The sequence below is a fragment of the Oncorhynchus masou genome, chromosome 12 (assembly GCF_036934945.1).
Source record: "Oncorhynchus masou masou isolate Uvic2021 chromosome 12, UVic_Omas_1.1, whole genome shotgun sequence".
NCBI lineage: Eukaryota > Metazoa > Chordata > Actinopteri > Salmoniformes > Salmonidae > Oncorhynchus > Oncorhynchus masou.
This window is the reverse complement of record NC_088223.1, coordinates 36,233,103-36,253,404: the sequence shown is the minus strand read 5'-3', so window position 1 is coordinate 36,253,404 and position 20,302 is coordinate 36,233,103. Positions and strand designations below refer to the sequence as shown.

The 20,302-nt window shown below is 42.2% G+C and overlaps 1 protein-coding gene across 2 annotated transcripts in view; it reads right to left on the bottom strand.

The window, feature by feature from the left end:
- Positions 1-9,946: 9,946 nt before the first annotated feature.
- The window catches only part of LOC135549964 (retinoic acid receptor RXR-beta-A-like), a 34,075-nt gene continuing 23,719 nt past the window's right edge, over positions 9,947-20,302 (bottom strand). The window contains exons 9-13 of one of the 2 annotated variants that reach the window (XM_064980368.1): positions 17,687-17,819; positions 15,909-15,950; positions 15,206-15,297; positions 14,986-15,091; positions 9,947-14,887 (exon numbers count right to left, since the gene is read on the bottom strand). In XM_064980368.1, the coding sequence (XP_064836440.1) occupies positions 14,740-14,887; positions 14,986-15,091; positions 15,206-15,297; positions 15,909-15,950; positions 17,687-17,819 (521 nt within the window). In that variant the 3' untranslated portion in view covers positions 9,947-14,739. The remainder of the gene's footprint in view (positions 14,888-14,985; positions 15,092-15,205; positions 15,298-15,908; positions 15,951-17,686; positions 17,820-20,302) is intronic. The other variant, XM_064980370.1, reaches the window with a different exon arrangement.

Below are 20,302 nucleotides of genomic sequence, written 5' to 3'. Positions count from 1 at the left end.
CTGTTTCATACCCTCACAACCAGCAACAAATGGCATAGCTTCCATACCTTACATACTCGCTGCATGTCATCTGTCCACCTTCACAATGGAAACCCCCACGACAGGATTGTTTTTCAGTACGGCATCATTTCATTCTAAAATGCTCAATTAAAGTCGTAAACAAAATGCAAGTCTACCCCAATGATAACACAAATGACAAAAGCAACGTAACAACAGCTATGAAAGGCTACACCCAGGCATGAACATAAATGACTCAGAATTAGGCCCTAACTCCAGTAACCAAACAGCTACCCGGACTATCTGCATTTACCCTTTTTGCACTAACGTTTTTTGACTCATCACATACGCTGCTGTTACTGTTTTATCTATCCATTGCCTAGTACATATTTACCTCAATTCCCTTGTACCCCTGCATATCGACTCGGTACTGGTACACCTTGTCTGTAGGCAAGTTATCATTACTCATTGTGTATCTATTATTACTTTCATTACGTGTTTTACTTTTCTATTATTTCTCTATTTTCTCTCCCTCTGCATTGTTGGGAAGGACCCATGAGTAAGCATTTCACTGTTAGTCCACACCTGTTGTTTACGAAGCACTTGACGAATACATTTTGATTTGATGCGAGTATGTCGGGACAATAATCAAGGAAACAACCGAGGGCCACAGTTTACAGGAAAGGTACTAGGCCTGTGTTCAGTCTACCTGAGGCACTCTAAAATGTCCACTATGCTCAACAGTGGACCTCTATGGTTCTGTTCTCACTGAGGTGAATGAGGTACTTCCCAACGGGACTGGTCAATATGGAATGCAATAGGGGAAGGAGAGGGAATGTACCACTGGGGTGTTGAGGGAGGGGGTGGGGTGGCAGGGGAAACAGAAGGGCCTTTTGTGAGACAGGACGCAGCATAGACAGGGCCAGAGGTACAGCAGAGCTTGGGAGGAGGGTGAGCGTGGAGGAGAAGGAGGAGAGAGACGAGAACTGTGGAGGCTTCATCCCACACAGCCGTATCCAAGACCAGCTGTACAGTGGAAGTGTTAATCATGATTATTCAGGCAAACAACATATTCTGTCGGCACAATATATGCCACATATTAAACAGGCTGGTCAATGAACTTTAAGGGCCATTGTACCAAAAGTCTCCCACTTCATAGTTTCCCAGGCTGCCGGAGGGGGTTTGGGAAAAAGTGGCACAAATGTTAGAAAGTCTATAATTCCCCCTTCACACAAGATTTGAGGCTATACAGGCAAACCAGGATTCTAAACATTGGCAAAACAATGACAAATAAGCCACTGTGAGCAACGGCTGAGATAGTAAATAAAACCCAGACAAAATAAACACGTTTCCATGAGGAGACCGGGTGCAATTCCCACAGAAGAAAGCAAATGTACTCAGCACCACAAGCAGCCAAAGTCCATTGGTATCAACACTCCATTCCAGTCTACATAAGATTCCACCTCCCCTTTCAGTTTTGATCCTGCAAGGCCCGTTGGCAGAATTGGACAAATTAAAACCTCATCTGATGATATAATTCATTAATTAGTTATAATAAGAAGCAGCAGAGACGGGCCCAGTGATCATGCTCTAGAAACAACTCCCAGATCTTGTGTCACGCCCTTTTTATTTTACCTTTATTTAACCAGGCAAGTCAGTTAAGAACAAATTTTTATTTTCAATGACGGCCTAGGAACAGTAGGTTAACTGCCTGTTCAGAGGCAGAACGACAGATTTGTACCTTGTCAGCTCGGGGGTTTGAACTTGCAACCTTCCGGTTACTAGTCCAACACTCTAACCACTAGGCTACCCTGCCCTGACCTTAGTTATCTTAGTTATCTTTATTATTTTGGTTAGGTCAGGGTATGACAAGGGTGGTTGGTTTAGTTTTTGTATTGTATAGGTGTTTTTCGCTGTCTAGGGTTTTTGTATATCTATGGGGTTTTGGTATGTCTAGGTAAATGTAGGTCTATGGCGGCCTGAAATGGTTCCCAATCAGAGGCAGCTGTTTATCGTTGTCTCTGATTGGGGATCCTATTTAGGTTGCCATTTTCCCTTTTGGTTTTGTGGGTTATTGTCTATGTGTAATTGAATGTCAGCACTTGTTGTTTATAGCGTCATGTTTGTTTTGTTAGTTTGTTTAAGTGTTCTTCGTTTTAATAAAAGAAGAATCACGCTGCGCCTTGGTCTCCTCAAAATGACCATCGTGACACCTTGGTTAGAATTGGTTAGGTGTAGGCAATATTGAGAGGTCAAGGTGGAGCACCTACCATATTTCTCATAGCTTACCTATACAATTATTTCTATCTACATGAAGTGCATAGAGGCATAAATCACTATTGGCCTCATGGTGAAATCCGTGAGCAGTTTCCTTCCTCTTCGGCAACTGAGTTAGAAAGGACGCCTGTATGGGTTGTTTTTGGACCGGGTCTTATCTACCTCCTAATAGGTGGCCAAGGGCAGGAATTTTTCCTCACAATCAATGCATTTTGAAGATTGGAGTCCTCCGGGGCTCAGTGCTTGGTTCCTTGCTGTTCTTTGTTTGGATTCCTACGATAACCTCATCAATGTATCGAACAAAAGAATCACCAATGATAAGCACATGTTCAACCTCAGCAACCAGCCAGAATTTAGTCATGGCACCACAGTAACAGATTAGGTCACATCCCTGACCCAACCAGGGCGCGAACATCATCTCCTTATGATTGGATAACTAACAAAACCCATCTTACCTTTGGAGCTAATCCAGCTGCTGACCGTCTGGTTCTGACAAGTTCTGACTCCCGTTTGCAGTTTGCATCAAAGTAAAGCTAACCGCAGTCCTGTGCACAGTGATTGTCACACCCTGACCTGAGAGAGCCTTTTTATGTCTATATTTTGGTTTGTTCAGGGTGTGATTTGGGTGGGCATTCTATGTTCTGTTTTCTATGTTTTGTTATTTCTATGTTTTGGCCGGGTATGGTTCTCAATCAGGGACAGCTGTCTATCATTGTCTCTGATTGGGAATCATACTTAGGCAGCCTTTTTCCCTGTTGTGTTTGTGGGAAGTTATCTTTGTTAGTGGCACTAATGCCCTGTTAAGCTTCACGGTCGTTTCTTTGTTTTCTTGTTTTGTTGGCGACATTTACTATAATAAAAGGAAAATGTACACTCACCACACTGCGCTTTGGTCCACTTACTCCTTCCAGGAAGATGGCCATGACAGTGATCCAATCTTACAACCTAGAAAGAGTATAGAAAAATATAGACATTCATAATCACTCATTTACTAATAGTATGTACACTATATGTATTTTATGAGCGCTTATTCATTAAAGTTACCAAATAGCATGCAAATGATTGGCCTATAAAATATTTCCTCAGTGATCCACAGTGGTGAAATCTATAATAACAAGAAATAGAGACTGGGTATAGTTGGGGTGGCAGGTAGCCTAGTGGTTAGAGCATTGTGCCAGTAACCGAAAGGTCGCTGGATCAAAACCCCGAGCTGACAAGGTAAATAATCTGTTTTTCTGCCCAAACAAGGCAGTTAACCCACTATTCCCCAGTAGGCCATCATTGTAAACAAGAATTTGTTCCTAACTGACTTGCCTAGTTAAATAAATAAAAAATGTTAATCATGGCAGAGAGCACAATACAAACAATCCCAAAATGAAAGGAATGTTTGAGGTCAGAAATGTCTGCCTTTGGAAAGTCATCAAAGCGGTTCCTTGCTTGATCTCTGACTTTTGATTGGTCACATCCGGCCTATGCTAACACACAGAGAGCCAGTTAGAAGAAGAAATAACTATGATGATACAGAATAATAATCCCTCCCTTTCTTCCTTCCTGTCTGTACTCTTCCCTTCCTTTACCCATTTCCCCCTTCTCACGTTCACTCCTGGCAAGGACCCCACTACTAATACTCTCGTTTTCATTGCAGTGAATGATTGGCATAGATGCCAAAACAATGTTTTTTCCCCCGTAAATATTTTATCCACATTTTAGTCTACACTAGAATCTCATTGCTATTTTGCATAATGGGACAAAATATATGTGGGTCTCTGTTGTTTTCTGGTTTCACATTTACATTCTGCTCATTTATGCAACTTCATCACATTGGGCCTCTAAATACTGCTGGCTTTGTGATGTGTGTACTTTTCTTTTTGGAGCAGAACGGAATTCTCTCAGATCTAGAAATATACCCTATGGGCTGTGTTCCATTCTCATTATTGCCCTCTTTAAGCTATTCTTAGAGGCCCTCGATGTCCAGTAAATGTACATCTGAGTACATTTGGCCCACAGTGCCTTCACATGCCTTTACTTTTTTAACATTTTGTTGTGTTAGAGCCTGAATTCATTTATTCATTGATTAAATTAAGATTTTGTGCCACTGATCTACAGACAATACTCAATAATGTCAAAGTGGAATATAGTTGGTAGATTTATTATTATTATTTTTTTTAAATCCAACGCTGAAATGTCTTGAGTCAATTAGTATGCAACCCCTTTGTCATAGCAAGCCTAAATAAGTTTAGCAGTAAAAAATATGTTTAACAAAAATTATAATAAGTTGCATGGACTCATTCCATGTTCAATAATAGTGGTTGACGTGATTAGAAAAACAACCCCATCTTTGTACCCCACACAAACAATTATCTGAATTTCAAGCACATATTCCACCACAAAGACCAGGGAGGTTTTTCAGTGCCTAGCAAAGAAGGGCACCAACTGGTAGATGTGTAAAAATTAACAAAAGCAGACACTGGATATCCCTTTGAGCATGGTGAAGTTATTAATTACGCTTTGGATGGCTTATCAATACACCCAGTCACTACAAAGATACATGCGTCCTTTCTAACTCAGTTGCCGAAGAGGAAGGAAACTGCTCACGGATTTCACCATAAGGCCAATAGTGATTTTAAAACAGTTACTGAGTTTAATTGTCGTAATATTATAGAACTGAGGATTGATCAACAACATTGTAGTTACTCCACAATACAAACCTAAATGACAGCATGTAACGAGTGCCCTGAGAGTCGGGAAGCAAGTTCAGGGAGTGAGTGTTTTAATAAGTAAAAGAAACAATGAATACGAGCCACAAACAACGCACCGACATGAAAACAGAGTCAATAACACCTGAGGAAAGAACCAAGGGGAGTGACAGATATAGAGAAGATAATCAAGGAGGTGAAGGAGTCCAGGTGAGTGTCATGAGGCACCGGTGCGCAAGACGATGGTGACAGGTGTGCGGGATAATCAGCAGCCTGGTGACCTAGAGGCCGGCCAGGGAGCATACATGACACAGCATGAAATGAAGGAAGCCTGTACAGAATAAAAATATTCCAAAACATGCATCCTGTTTCAACAAGGCACAGAAAATGTGCCAAAGAAATTCACTTTTTGTCCTGAATACAAAGCATTATGTTTGGGGCAAGTCCAACAACACATCACTGAGTACCACTCTTCATATTTTAAAGCATGATGGTGGCTGCATCATGTTATGGGTATGCTTGGCATTGCCAAGGACTAGGGAATGTTTTGGGATAAAAAGAACGGAATACAGCTAGCTATAAGCACAGGCAAAATCCTATAGCAAAATCTGGTTGTCTGCTTTCTAACAGACACTGGGAAACTATTTCACTTTTCAACAGGACAATAACTTAAAACAAGGGCAAATCTGCAGCGTAGTTTCTTACCAAGACAACATTGAATGTCGCTGAGTGGCTAGTTACAGTTTTGACTTAAATCGACTTGAAAATCTATAGGGAGACTTGAAAATGGCTGTCTAGCAATGATCAACAACCAATTTGACAGAGCTTCTACAATCCAGGTGTGCAAAGCTCTTACAGACTTACCCAGAAAGACTCAAAGCTGTCAAATGCTCCCAAAGGTAATTCTATGTATTGACTCAGGGGTGTGTATACTTATGTAAATTAGATATTTCTGTATTTCATTTGAAATACATTTTGCGAAAATGTCTAAAAACCTGGTTTTACTTTGTCAGTATGCGGTATTGTGTGTTGATGGGTGACATTTTTTGTTTTAATTTCCATTTTCAGGCTGTAACAACAAAATGTGGAATAGGTCAAGGGGTATGAATACTTTCGGGAAGGCACCGTACCTTCCTCAAGTCTACCTGCATCTTTCACTTTTGACCTTATAGTCATAGAAAGAAACAGGATGGGACCGAAAGAAGAAAAAACATGTAGGCTTTGTGAGCGATAATGGGTTAGAATGAAGGCAGGGTCAATACTGAGAGAGGAACGAAGCCAGTGTCCTAAATCAGATTATTTAGACAGAAAGCAACACGGGGGGGAATAACAGAAAGAAATGAGATTTAAGAGACACAGCCACGCTGATTAAAATAGATATTAGAGCATGACCTTCGAACCAAGTTCTTCAGTGATAGTGTGTGTAACATGCAAAAACATGCTTCAATATCTCAAATGTGAGTATAGTGTTTCTTAAATTGAACTGTGATTAAAGCATTCAAACAGTACAGAAACCTCAAGCCTTTCCATATGTGAATATTTGCCGGGATTAAGTGATCAGTGCACAGGTTCAATAAAGTTATGACTGCATGCAGCTAGGTATGGGAGTTCCTTAACCATCATTGCCCACCAAAAATGCTGGCATATGACTTCAAACAAATTGCTTAGTTCTCAAAACTCAGCAATAATATGAATTTAGAGTAATCATACATTTGAGGCATGAGAGTTTAAAAAGAATGAGGAATTCCGTCCCTCCATGAAGGCCCCATTATGCCACCCTTAACACATAGGGAAATGGACAAGGAGGAGACGAGGGACAGGGGTGGGAGGAGAGGAACAAGATTGGGGAGGGACTGGGAAATGGAAAGGCAAAGTGTTAAAAATAACCTGAGAGAGGGGAAGAAGCCATTTGTAAGAGAGGCCTCCACAGTGTGTGCAGCTGAGAGCAAGGTAGTGTGAAAAACCAGCCACTGCAGATTCTGAATAATGATTCACTGGCCTTAACAGCGTTGTATATATTCCCTTAATTCAAGAATTTCAGCCGATGCATTCAAAACGTTACTAAATATGGCTCAAAGATACAGTTGAAGTTGGAAGTTTACATACACCTTAGCCAAATACATTTAAACTCAGTTTTTCACAATTCCTGACATTTAATCCTAGTAAAAATTCCCTGTTTTTGGTCAGTTAGGATCACCACTTTATTTTAAGAAAGTGAAATGTCAGAGAGAGAGAGAATGATTTATTTCAGCTTTTATTTCTTTCATCACATTCCCAGTGGGTTTACATACACTCAATTAGTATTTGGTAGCATTTCCTTCAAATTGTTTAACTTGGGTCAAATGTTTCAGGTAGCCTTCCACAAGCTTCCCACAATAAGTTGGGTGAATTTTGGCCCATTCCTCCTAACAGAGCTGGTGTAACTGAGTCCGGTTTGTAGGCCTCCTTGTTCACACACATTTTTTCAGTTCTGGCCACAACTTTTCTATAGGATTGAAGTCAGGGCTTTGTGATGGCCACTCCAATACCTTGACTTTGTTGTCAATTAGCCATTTTGCCACAACTTTGGAAGTATGCTTGGGGTCATTGTCCATTTGGAAGACCCATTTGCGACCAATCTTTAACTTCCTGACTGATGTCTTGAGATGTTGCTTCAATATATCCACATAATTTTCCTACCTCATGATGCCATCTATTTTGTGAAGTGCACCAGTCCCTCCTGCAGCAAAGCACCCCCACAACATGATGTCGCCATCCCCGTGCTTCACGGGTGGGATGGTGTTCTTCGACTTGCAAGCCTTCACTTTTCCTCCAAACATAATGATGGTCATTATGGCCAAACAGTTCTATTTTTGTTTCATCAGACCAGAGGACATTTCTCTATAAAGTGTGATCTTTGTCCCCATGTGCAGTTACAAACCGTAGTCGGGATTTTTTAATGGCGGTTTTGGAGCGGTGGCTCCCTCCTTGCTGAGCGGCCTTTCAGGTTATGTCGATATACGACTCATTTTACTGTGGATATAGATAATTTTGTACCTGTTTCCTCCAGCATATTCTCAAGGTCCTTTGCTGTTGTTCTGGGATTGATTTGCACCTTTCGCACCAAAGTACGCTCATTTCTAGGAGACAGAACGCGTCTCCTTCCTGAGCGGTATGACGGCTGCGTGGTCCCATGATGTTTATGCTTGCGTACTATTGTTTGTACAGATGAACGTGGTACCTTCAGCCATTTGGAAATTGCTCCCAAGGATGAACCAGACTTGTGGAGTTCTACAATGTTTTTCTTTGGTCTTGGCTGATTTCTTTAGATTTCCCAAAGAGGCACTGAGTTTGAACATAGGCCTTGAAATACATCCACAGGTACACCTCATATTGACTTAAATTATGTCAATTAGCCCAGCAGAAGCTTCTAAAGCCATGACATAATTTTATGGAATTCTCCGAGCTGTCAAAAGGCACAGTCAACTTAGTGTATGTAAACTTCTGACCCACTGGAATTGTGATACAGTGAATTATAAGTAAAATAATCTGTCTGTAAACAATTGTTGGAAAAATTACTTGTCATGCACAAAGTAGATGTCCTAACCCACTTGCCAAAACTATAGTTTGTTAACAAGAAATTTGTGGAGTGTCTGAAAAACGTTTTAATGACTCCAACCTAAGTGTATGTAAACTTCCGACTTCAACTGTACTTGGGGGTCCACACATAAGCCTAGAATACAATTGAACCGCTGCTTGACATCAAGCTCATCATGTCTCTGTGTCAGAGGTCATTTATTGTACGTGCTCCCTCTGCCGGACACAATTGAAACAACAGACGCAGCTTCCCGAGTAGACCTACTACCAAATGAGGACAGGCTCCATCCTCTTCAGTCAAATTCCACCGAATCACAATAAAGTTGGAAATTTGTATTGCGTGTGTAACGTAACGTTTTACTCGGTATGGTGCCGAAATAACGCGAGTACATAGCAAAACGCCTTTTCAATTTCAGTCAAAGCTGCTGCGTGACAGTTATTGACCTAAGACGTTTAGACTAGCATACCGCCATTTGCCATTAGGCTACTTTAACGCTGACCAAACCTGCAAAACGTGACTTTGAACAAGACATTTTGAAACTATTTCAAAGTAATGGGGAATTCAATTGTAACACGGTAGATACATCTGAGGGCCTCAATAAATGGGAACCAAAATGTTTTATAGAAAGTTGTATAGTCCGAGGACTTGTTTTCAATTATATTGTATAGTCTGCTATTTAGGCTATTGACGTGGCCTGTGATTTATGTTCGGCATTTTACCGCGTCGAAATGTTCTGTCAATGGGCCCAAATCCTCGGGTTAATTGTGCATATCGTTCTAGAACTATTTTGTAATTTTGAGGGGAAAGGCAAACAATTGTTGACCGAGAAGAAATTTAAACCAATGAGTCAAAATTGAGGGAGGAGACAAGGGGCGGGGGGAGAGAACAAAAAATAAACCTGTACAGAGAAGCGGTCATAGCCAAACAGCGACGAGCGACTGACAGACACTCCGCGGCTGGGCAGTTGGTTACAGGCCGGGGTAGAAAGGACACCATATAGTTGACTGAATGGGCGGACATAGGTCGGCGCTCCCTCTGCTGGGTTCATCACTAAACTACAGCGCCACTGGTCACTCGAGGCCCGGGGGTCCTGCTGGACTGAGGACCATACCATCCAATTTATTGGGATGGGGGACTACAAAGGCCAATCGGGACATTACATTTATTGGACAACAAGTTGTTTTATGTATGACGGTTGGGGAAAATGCTTACACTGATTTACATCAACTCAGAAGATCAGAATGTATAATTTATCTAACTACAAAACATTTTTTGTCCAATAGTAAATAGTTGTCAAGTTTCCAACAAGTCAAATGTTTCACATTGTTCTTTGAATGCTTCTTTTGAAACATGCACTGAAAACCATGGAGAAAGAATAAATCCACCAAGACAGGAACGGTACAGTATTAAAACCTTTACTTGGAAATGATACAACAAACAGAAGCAGATTCCGAATGACAATTTCTTGTTGTTGCTTTCCTTCCCCAAAACACACAAAAGAGTATATAATTTGCACATGTATGCTGGAGTCAAAGATAAAAACTGGACAAAGAATTAACATGAGAAAAAGGAAACCCACGTGAATAAGTTTTTGCATGTGTTTAATACACCTGAAAGATGAACAGCGTGGTCATGGGAAAGAGTCAAACACAGACAATGAAGCAGTATATTGTGGTGTGAGTCAATGACAGGACATCTCTAGATCTAATTAAAAAGAAAACAGATTTTCTTGATCAACAAACCATCATCTGATCAAGTCAAAGTGTCCCACCCTATGCCCCACCCTAAGCACTTCAACTCTGAAAGCATTCTTTCAACTGGAGAGCACGACCTCCCTCCTATAAAGAGTGGCGTCTACCATGTCGAGTTGGCCCTCCACTCAAGTTCATTCAATGTATTGGGACACTATCCAGAGGCGTGATTTCAGCGCACACCTTTGGAGTCCATGCATTGGCTCCACTTTTTTTCTTCGCCAAAGCCAAGGTTTGCTGCAGTGTCCCAACGCATATTTTTCAACGTAAACACTCCTGTTTGCGCTGGACACGGAAGATAGAACCGTTATCCAAATAGCCGAATGATCTGTGCACGTTCCTAGCTTGTAACTCTGCCCTCTTGGCAATCAAAGTAAGGTCGACCCTTAAAAATAAAAAGCACCGATGTACAGCATTAGCACCATAGGGGCCACATGGGTGGCGCAGACCAGCCAACCGCATGGGGTGTTTAGATTATCGCAGAGGGCCTTTGCTCCAGGGTGCCTATGTAAAACAAGTATTGCGCCCCGCTACATACCAATACATGACAGCTTCACAGCCTCAGTTTTAATAAAGAAGCGTTTTAATTTGATTTAAAGCAAGTGATTTCAAAAGTAAGTTGGAGATACTGAACGTAATCAAAGGTCCAGGCGTCTGCCTTGAGTGCACGCGGTCACAAAGGACACGCATCTTTGGGCCGCACGCCGGCGGTCTGTCTCCAAGGGCGACGACCACCGCCGCACTGCCATCAAGTAATACCAAATGACCATTGCACTCCGTTGGCAAGGGAAGAGGAAGGGGCCAGGAAACGTGTTTGCCAATTTTCACCCCTTCGCTTGCGCCTTGCTATTCTGTGCATCTCGTTGTTTTGTTGAAAATCTCTCCATGCTGCAGCAGACCCGAGCATGCTGGTATAACCAGAACAAGGCTTCATTGTACGCAGTCAACACCGCGACATATCAAAATACATTTTTTTGTAAAAAAAAATTAAATAATAATTACTTGGGACCATCTTCTGATAAACTGTATGCCTGAACAACTTGAACATGCTTAGCTTATAAAACCTGTAGAATTTGAATAGAGCTGTTATACGTATACTGTACTGTACTAAATACATATCTGCTCATAGCAAAATGGCATTTTATAGGACAAGACACAGCACAGCAAGGGATTCACCTTAAATGCACTGTTTTAGCACTAGAAGAGGCATGTGATCCATTTTGACTTAATATGAATTTTAAATTGAAATATCTGCCAGTTGTAAAGTCTGTCCTTGACTTTTCCTAAATAAGTCTGTTGAACACACTTATTTTATCATTTCGATATCACAAACAGAATAAGTGTTATAAGCAGTTAAGAGGACATGTCTTTTTCAGAGTGCCAAAAAGTGACTTTTTCAAATCCTACAGAGTCACATGCAGGTAAGATGTTTTTATTTCGATATAAAAAATTAGTTAAATAAAGTCCATCTGTGTGCAATCTAAGTGTCACATGATCTGTCACAAGATCTCAATATATATACACCTGTTCTGAAAGGCCCCAGAGTCTGCAACACCACTAAGCAAGGGGCACCACCAAGCAAGCGGTACCATGAAGCCCAAGGAGCTCTCCAAACAGGTCAGGGACAAAGTTGTAGAGAAGTACAGATCAAGGTTGGGGTTTTAAAAAATATCTGAAACGTTGAACATTCCACTGAGCACCATTAAATCCATTATTAAAAAATGGAAAGAATATGGCACCACAACAAACCTGCCAAGAGAGGGCCGCCCACCAAAAATAATGGACCAGGCAAGGAGGGCATTAACCAGAGAGGAAACAAAGAGACCAAAAACAAAGAGACCACTTTAAGCCGTACACTCAACAGAGCTGGGCTTTTTGGAGTGACCATAAAAAAGCCATTGCTTAAAGAAAAAAATAAGAAAACACGTTTGGTGTTCGCCAAAAGGCAGGTGGGAAACCCCCCAAACATATGGAAGAGGGTACTCTGGTCAGATGAAACTAAAATGTAGCTTTTTGGCCATCAAGGAAAACTCTGGTGGCAGCATCATGGTGGCAGCATCATGCTGTGGGGATGTTTTTCATTGGCAGGGACTGGGAAACTGGTCAGAAGTTAAGGAATGATGGATGGTGCTAATTAAAGGGAAATTCTCGAGGGAAACCTGTTTCAGTCTTTCAGAGATTTGAGACTGGGATAGAGGTTCACCTTCCAGCAGGGCAATGACCCTAAGCATACTGCTAAAGCAACACTTGAGTGGTTTAAGGGGAAACATTTAAATGTCTTGGAATGGCCTAGTCAAAGCTCAGACCTCAGTCCAATTGAGAATCTGTGGTATGACTTAAATATTGCTGTACACCAGTGGAACCCATCCAACTTGAAGGAGCTGGAGCAGTTTTGCTTTGAAGAATGGGCAAAAATCCCAGGGGCTAGATGTGCCAAGCTTATAGATACATACCCCAAGAGACTTAAAGGTGGCTTTACAAAGTATTGACTTTGGGGGGTGGATAGTTATGCACGCTCAAGCTTTCTGTTTTTTTGGTCTTATTTCTTGTTTGTTTCACAAGACAAAATATTTTGCATCTTCAAAGTGGTAGGCATGTTGTGTAAGTAAATCAAATGATACAACCCCCCCCCCCCCCCAAAAAAAATCTATTTTAATTCCAGATTGTAAGGCAACAAAATAGGAAAAATGTAATGATGCTTTGTTTGTATCTAATGTGTTGACATCCATTTCTGTTATGGGGAGCTGAATCAGCCCCTGGTGCATAGCTTTGCGTAAGCAGACCACACATTACATCCGCTGAAGCCTGCCAATCAGCTCCACGCTAAACAGGAAGTATCGTCTGAGGCTGGTCAGCCTAAGGGGGCGGGGTCTATCGCCCTGCCCGTGACACTGCCGACAGTTGCCCGAAATAATACCATCACAACTACTAGTACAACTACTAGCAACCTTCTAGTCAGTGACAATTAGGTGGGTTTTTCAAGCTTAAAATCCAGTCTATTGGTAAAACCCTTAAAAACATTTTTTACAGTACATGTTGAATGTGTACAATAGCTGTTCATACTATAGCTCGTGCTATCGGTGCATACTTTTTGTTGTGTGTGGGTATTAATATGCTCGCTAACGCCTGTGTCTTCCCTACTGTATACATCGACTGGGATCGCCCAATCGTACTCTAGTGAAGGAGTAGATGTGTCATCTTATTTACAAATTGTAAAAAGCTAACGGAAAGAGGCTGCAAGCACTGAATGAAACAAGCGGAGGATTCAGAAGGGGGGTTTGTAGGGGTATTGTAGGCCAATAGAACAAGATATCCAATGATATCCTGGCTTTCTTAGAACGGACGGCCATTTCACAAAATGAAGCACCCTCATTAACATATTGGTTCTTAAGAAGACATATGATAAAAGATGGGGAGCGGTTTATGATGAAAGATGGGGAGCGGTTTGTTCGATGACGTGTGTGTTGTGATCACCCCCAGTTTCTTAAAGATGGGCAGAAGGATTTCTGCTAAATGTTTACTTACACAGTAACGTTTCAGAGTGCAAAAAATGACCATTAGCAAGGATAGGGCATGAAACAAAAAGAAAGATCTACAACAGCACCAATGAACGCAGTGCTCTTGAACAAGGTTGCACTTTCTGTGCCCAATGGCCCTTGTTTGGACTTGAAGACCAAACACCACAAAGAAACAAAAGAAAACATCCTATAAGTCACTTTATATCTTTGAAAGCCTGGTGTGAGCTTTAAGAAGGGCCAATCAAAGTGCCCCCTCCTTGGATTTCAATGCCTTAAAAAGGTCTCATTTTATGAGTACAGTACTTCAAAACAAATTCAGCGCATTTCAGCGTGAATAAAGGATAGTATTCAAATCACATCCGGATTGGTGAACTGAGAGGGGCGCGTCTGCCTCCGTTGGTTGTGTCCCGACCAATAGAAGCTGGAAAAGTTGGGAGACTTGATTGAAATATTACACACCTGATTACGATGGGTTTGGTGCAAACCCAAGAGTAAAACCAAAGGCGGAGTAAGCCACTCGTCATATCTTTGCGTACAGCAATGTATCTGAATAACCTACGAACCCCACAAGAAGCTAAGAGGTCTACCGGATATCGCAGAAGCGTTTACACACAAAGCTGAAGGCTACAAACTGAACGCTAACTCATGATAAAACTTGTGGTTAAAAAATAGATATTTCCATGTGTCTTAACCCCTACTGTGAAAAAAGTATGTGTTTCTGTGTGCGTGTTGGAAAAAGTGTTTGTTTTTGACAGCATATGATCTTTTGGAGAGCTGTATCAGCTTGGGGGCAGGATTTAATGAGTGAAGAAGGGGTTGTGGGGTTTGTGTGAGTGGGATGTCAAAACCAGCAGACATGGTGAAGTCCGAGAACCAGGGTGCCAGAACTAGAATCCCTGATGGACCAGAGCAGAACCTGGTTCCTAGGTCAGCTGGTGGGGCGCCTCCAGCATCTCCATGAGGAATGTGTCGATAGGGGTGTCACCAATCAGCTTGAAGAAGAACAGGTGCTCCAGGCACTTCAGGCCAATGGAGCGTAGCGCTGGCAGCCGGAGGAGGAGCTTAGCGAACCTGGGGGCGATAGGGGAGAACGAGTGAGGTCAATCATGACGGTGATGTGGGAGTATTGTGTGGATAAGTGCTATAGTATGTCTGTGTTTCTCTTGTACCTTCCCTGCTGGTCGGGGTATCTCTGTTTACAATAGGACTCCAGCGATGCGTACACCTTCTCCCTCAGCAACTCCACTTCACTGGAGCTGGACAGGCCCTTGGCATCTGAACGCAGGAACAAACACAGGCATTATAGCACTGAGATGAATTAACATGTGATTCTTCCTGACATCATGCTATATCTGGGATGAAATGGCTTATCTTGTCTCAAATCATTACCCGGGTTGAAGAGGATGATGGCTCGGAGGCACCCGAGCTCGGTCTTGTCCATCTGCATGTCTCTCATCTTACTGACTAGCTCAGTGAGAACTCTACAACCGGGGTCGAGGAGAAGGTGGTGTGGAAGAGGGACGAGAGAGCGGGAGGAGATGGGTTAGCATCTTCTCTAGGGTTCACCACAGTTCCACTCAACGATGCAGCAGTCCAATTGAGAAACTAACCAGGGCAGGGGGGCTGGGATACAAGTCTAACATCCTCTTTACACGTTGTATTTACACTTTACACACAATCCACACATAACCTTGTGAATGATAGAAATTGCAACAAAGCAATAGCGCAAACCACCACGTATTTATAGACTACGGCACATCGCAATAATGTTGGGTAGTGTAATAGTTCAATAAGGAGAGAAAGAACACAAAGGGAGGAAAGTAAAGCAGCCTGCGTTTTGTCGACGCTGCGCCAGCGACCAGTCGAGCCTAAGGTCCGACAGAAAAGAGGAGAAACAGAACACAACACTCACTGGAAACACATGCGGACAAGATACACACAACCCGCTCTTTGACCTGGGCATATTACAGCACTTTCTTTGCCAGATTCGCTCATTCTCAACAACTGGGCCAAGATATATTTGTTTTGGGGGGGGGTTATTTGTTTTGTTTGTTGTTGATAGGGGAAGGTGGGTGTGTAGTGATGTCATTACCTGTCAAATATGGCCCCAACCTCTGCATTGTGCGCACTCTCCCTGTGTATGCAATTACAATGTGTTATTACAATGTTATTACACAGTTATATTGTTATTACATTGTCCCCCCTGCGTTGGTTTGGGCCCAGAGGAACAGGTAAGTTAGACTCTGCAGTGCATTTTGGTGCCCGGTGAACCGGTGCCCGGTTCCACTTCTAGGAGTAACAGGCTACAGGCTCTTGTTGATGGAGACTTGACCTGATGAAAAGGTTTAAGATAGCACTAAAACTACAGGAAGTAAAGCACTAAAACTACAGGAAGTAAAGCACCAAAACTACAGGAAGTAAAGCTTGAGGAATGACAAAAATACAAAGATATGACAATGTAACACAGCAACAAATAGATCTGAGACGTTTGAGCAGAGACAAGATCTCGAGGAGAAAACGTTCCTATTGGGTCAGATTGAAACAAGATAAATAGTTCTATGCAGTATTACCCAAGACCTCTGCTTAACTGAACTACTGTAGCGTTTAAGGCATACTTCCCTGTACCCTCGATAATTGTCATATACAACTTCCTAGGTAAGTACGCATCATTTAAAAAATTCTAAATGCAACTGGTTTATCCAAATCAGCACAAAAAGGGTTATGTGTATTAGCATGAGCCAATGACAGTAGAGCAGAAGAATAGGAAAATAGAGGAGCGTAATAAATAGGCATCAAAGGAACAATGCAGTAATATGATCAGGGCAGTTTAATCATGTTAATAATCGATTTTGCATAAATCATAAAAGAATGCAAAGAAAATAATATTGTAATGAATCAAACAAAAAAAGAGAAGTGAGGATAAAAACATGAGAATTGAGAAATGTCAACAAAAATAAAATAACATTCACTGGACCACAAGGAGGTCTAGATTGCGATGAATCTGAAACAAAAGCCTGCAACCGGTTAATCCAAGATATGCTTAAATTCCTGCGGGAATTGGGAGTCTTGCAGCTTATGAACTATTCATAAAAATGTAGGTTACTGTGTAATAAACAATGAATTCACACCATGTGATGTGGCTACTCTACTGACTTGGGGAGGGCACGACGGGTTCCTTGAGAGCTGCGATGAGCGCAGGATTTTACTCAAGACAGGTGCCATGCTACTGAATAAAATACTGACATCTGCCAATGTAAAACAGAATAGATGAATGTGTGACTGTGATTGGGGTAGGGAGGGGGGGCGTGGTTATCCTAGTGAAATCAAGGGCGACATCTACATGAAGCATTAGTCGCTAACGTCCTGGCACGCTGTGTCATTCTAGAGGCAGACTAAGCAGTAAAGGCTCAGCTAGTCAGAGCCAGACACGCAGCCAGCAGAACCCTGGGAAAAAAGTGCAACGTTCTCCATTCTCCCTTCAGTCAGGAAAATAATTCAGCTCATTTCAACAAAGCATCTGGACTCCAAAGAGAAACGGACATTTAATGAACAGTAAACTGCAACAGGCATAATTGGACACCATTTCAATGCTTCAATGGATTCCTATGACTGGAAGTTATGTTTTACAAACACATGTATGGTAAAGTGAATATATGACGGCGTGTATGATCAAATAAAACAAAACGGCCATTACAAAAACACTAGACATTTATTGTTTAAACCAATGAAGAATACTTTAATCATTCAGAGGCACTTTTTTTTCAATCTTTCTCCCTGAAGTTTATGACCTTCTCTTTGAAAATGAACATGCAAAAGGTTGCTTCTATGTCCTTCACTGAGGTCCATCGCACGTGTGTGTGTGCCTGTTACCTGTCGAAGATGGCTCCAACGCCAGCGCTGTGGGCGCTGTTCCTGTGCACATGCAGGCCGGTGGCCAGTAGGATGCCATCTTTCACGCTGATGGAGCGGTGAGAGAAGGAGGCAATCAGCAGCTCGTTCCAACCTGGAGAAGAGAGAGAGACCGGGTCATCCATGTATTTGTTAAGGATCCCCATAAGCTGCTGCCAAGGTAGCAGCTACGCTTCCTGGGGTCCAGCAACATCAAGGCAGTTATATACAATTAAAAATATTACATGACTTTGCATTTCATAACAAGTGGCACCTGACCACACGACTGGACAGTAAGTCCAGGTGCGACAAAACCAGGGCCCGTAGGACCTGCAGAGTTGGGACCAAGTCACTATTATTCGAGTCCCGAGCAAGTCTCAAGTCACAAGGTCAGAGTCTCAAGTCAAGACTTGAGTCAAGTCCAAGTCATGCATTCTAAGAGCAAATCAAGTTGAGTCATGTTTTTTAAGTCAAGTTAAAAAAAAAATACAGTGGGGAGAACAAGTATTTGATACACTGCCGATTTTGCAGGTTTTCCTACTTACATTGCATGTAGCGGTCTGTAATATTCGATCATAGGTACACTTCAACTGTGAGAGACGGAATCTAAAACAAAAATCCAGAAAATCACATTGTATGATTTTTAAGTAATTAATTTGCATTTTATTGCATGACATAAGTATTTGATCACCTACCAACCAGTAAGAATTCCGGCTCTCACAGACCTGTTAGTTTTTCTTTAAGAAGCCCTCCTGTTCTCCACTCATTACCTGTATTAACTGCACTCGTTTGAACTCGTTACCTGTATAAAAGGCACCTGTCCACACACTCAATCAAACAGACTCCAACCTCTCCACAATGGCCAAGACCAGAGAGCTGTGTAAGGACATCAGGGTTAAATTGTAGACCTGCACAAGGCTGGGATGGGCTACAGGACAAGAGGCAAGCAGCTTGGTGAGAAGGCAACAACTGTTGGCGCAATTATTAGAAAATGGAAAAAGTTCAAGATGACGGTCAATCACCCTCGGTCTGGGGCTCCATGCAAGATCTCACCTCGTGGGGCATCAATGGTCATGAGTTAGGTGAGGGATCAGCCCAGAACTACACGGCAGGACCTGGTCAATGACCTGAAGAGAGCTGGGACCACAGTCTCAAAGAAAACCATTAGTAACACACTACGCCGTCATAGATTAAAATCCTGCAGCGCACGCAAGATCCCCCTGCTCAAGCCAGCGCATGTCCAGGCCCGTCTGAAGTTTGCCAATGACCATCTGGATGATCCAGAGGAGGAATGGGAAAAGGTCATGTGGTCTGATGAGACAAAAATAGAGCTTTTTGGTCTAAACTCCACTCGCCATGTTTGGACAAAGAAGGATGGGTACAACCCAAGAACACCATCCCAACTGTGAAGCATGGAGGTGGAAACATCATTCTTTGGGGATGCTTTTCTGCAAAGGGGGCAGGACAACTGCACCGTATTGAGGGGAGGATGGATGGGGCCATGTATCGCAAGATCTTGGCCAACAACCCCTTCCCTCAGTAAGAGCATTGAAGATGGGTCATGGCTGGGTCTTCCAGCATGACAACGACCCGAAACACACAGCCAGGGCAATTAAGGAGTGGCTCCGTAAGAAGCATCTCAAGGTCCTGGAGTGGCCTAGCCAGTCCCCAGACCTGAACCCAATAGAAAATCTTTGGAGGTAGCTGAAAGTCCATATTGCCCAGCGGCAGCCCCAAAACCTGAAGGATCTGGAGAAGGTCTGTATGGAGGAGTGGGCCAAAATCCTTGCTGCAGTGTGTGCAAACCTGGTCAAGAATTAAAGGAAACGTATGATATCTGTAATTGCAAACAAAGGTTTCTGTACCGCATATAAGTTCTGCTTTTCTGATATATCAAATACTTATGTCATGCAATAAAATGCAAATGAATTACTTAAAAATCATACAATGTGATTTTATGGATTTTTGTTTTAGATTCCGTCTTTCACAGTTGAAGTGTACCTATGATAAAAACTTGGCTCCCAGGACCATACAATTACCCAACTGGCAATTACAACCAATCAACTGATTCTACAATGTAAAAGGCCATTTCCACATCAATTGTTACAATCGTCTTAATCAGATTTAATAATATTTCAAACCCACGCATACATGGAACAATCATTTTCTCTTATTCAACTCCAAAGCGTTCCAAGCGCTCCGAGGCGCGTGCGCTCCAATTACTCACAACAGAAATGACAGAAATATAGGACACAGACACACCGAACTCTGACATGACCAGGAAAATATGAACAAAGGAAACCATATATTTAATTAAGTAAACAGAACATCTACCTCATGAGTCTTGCGAACGTTCATGCGCACTATAAAGTGCACTGCCTGCTCAGAGCAGGGTAAGAAATGGTTGGCTAAATGAAAATGTGTTGTAGGCCAATCAAACATGAAACAGAAATGTCAACGTGTTGCAAGAAATGGGACGGAATGATGAAACGCTATTAATGACTTTACTATTAAATGGAATATACAGCGCCTTCGAAAAGTAGGCACTGTATATTTCCACATTTTGAAACGTTACAGCCTTATTCTAAAATTGATTAA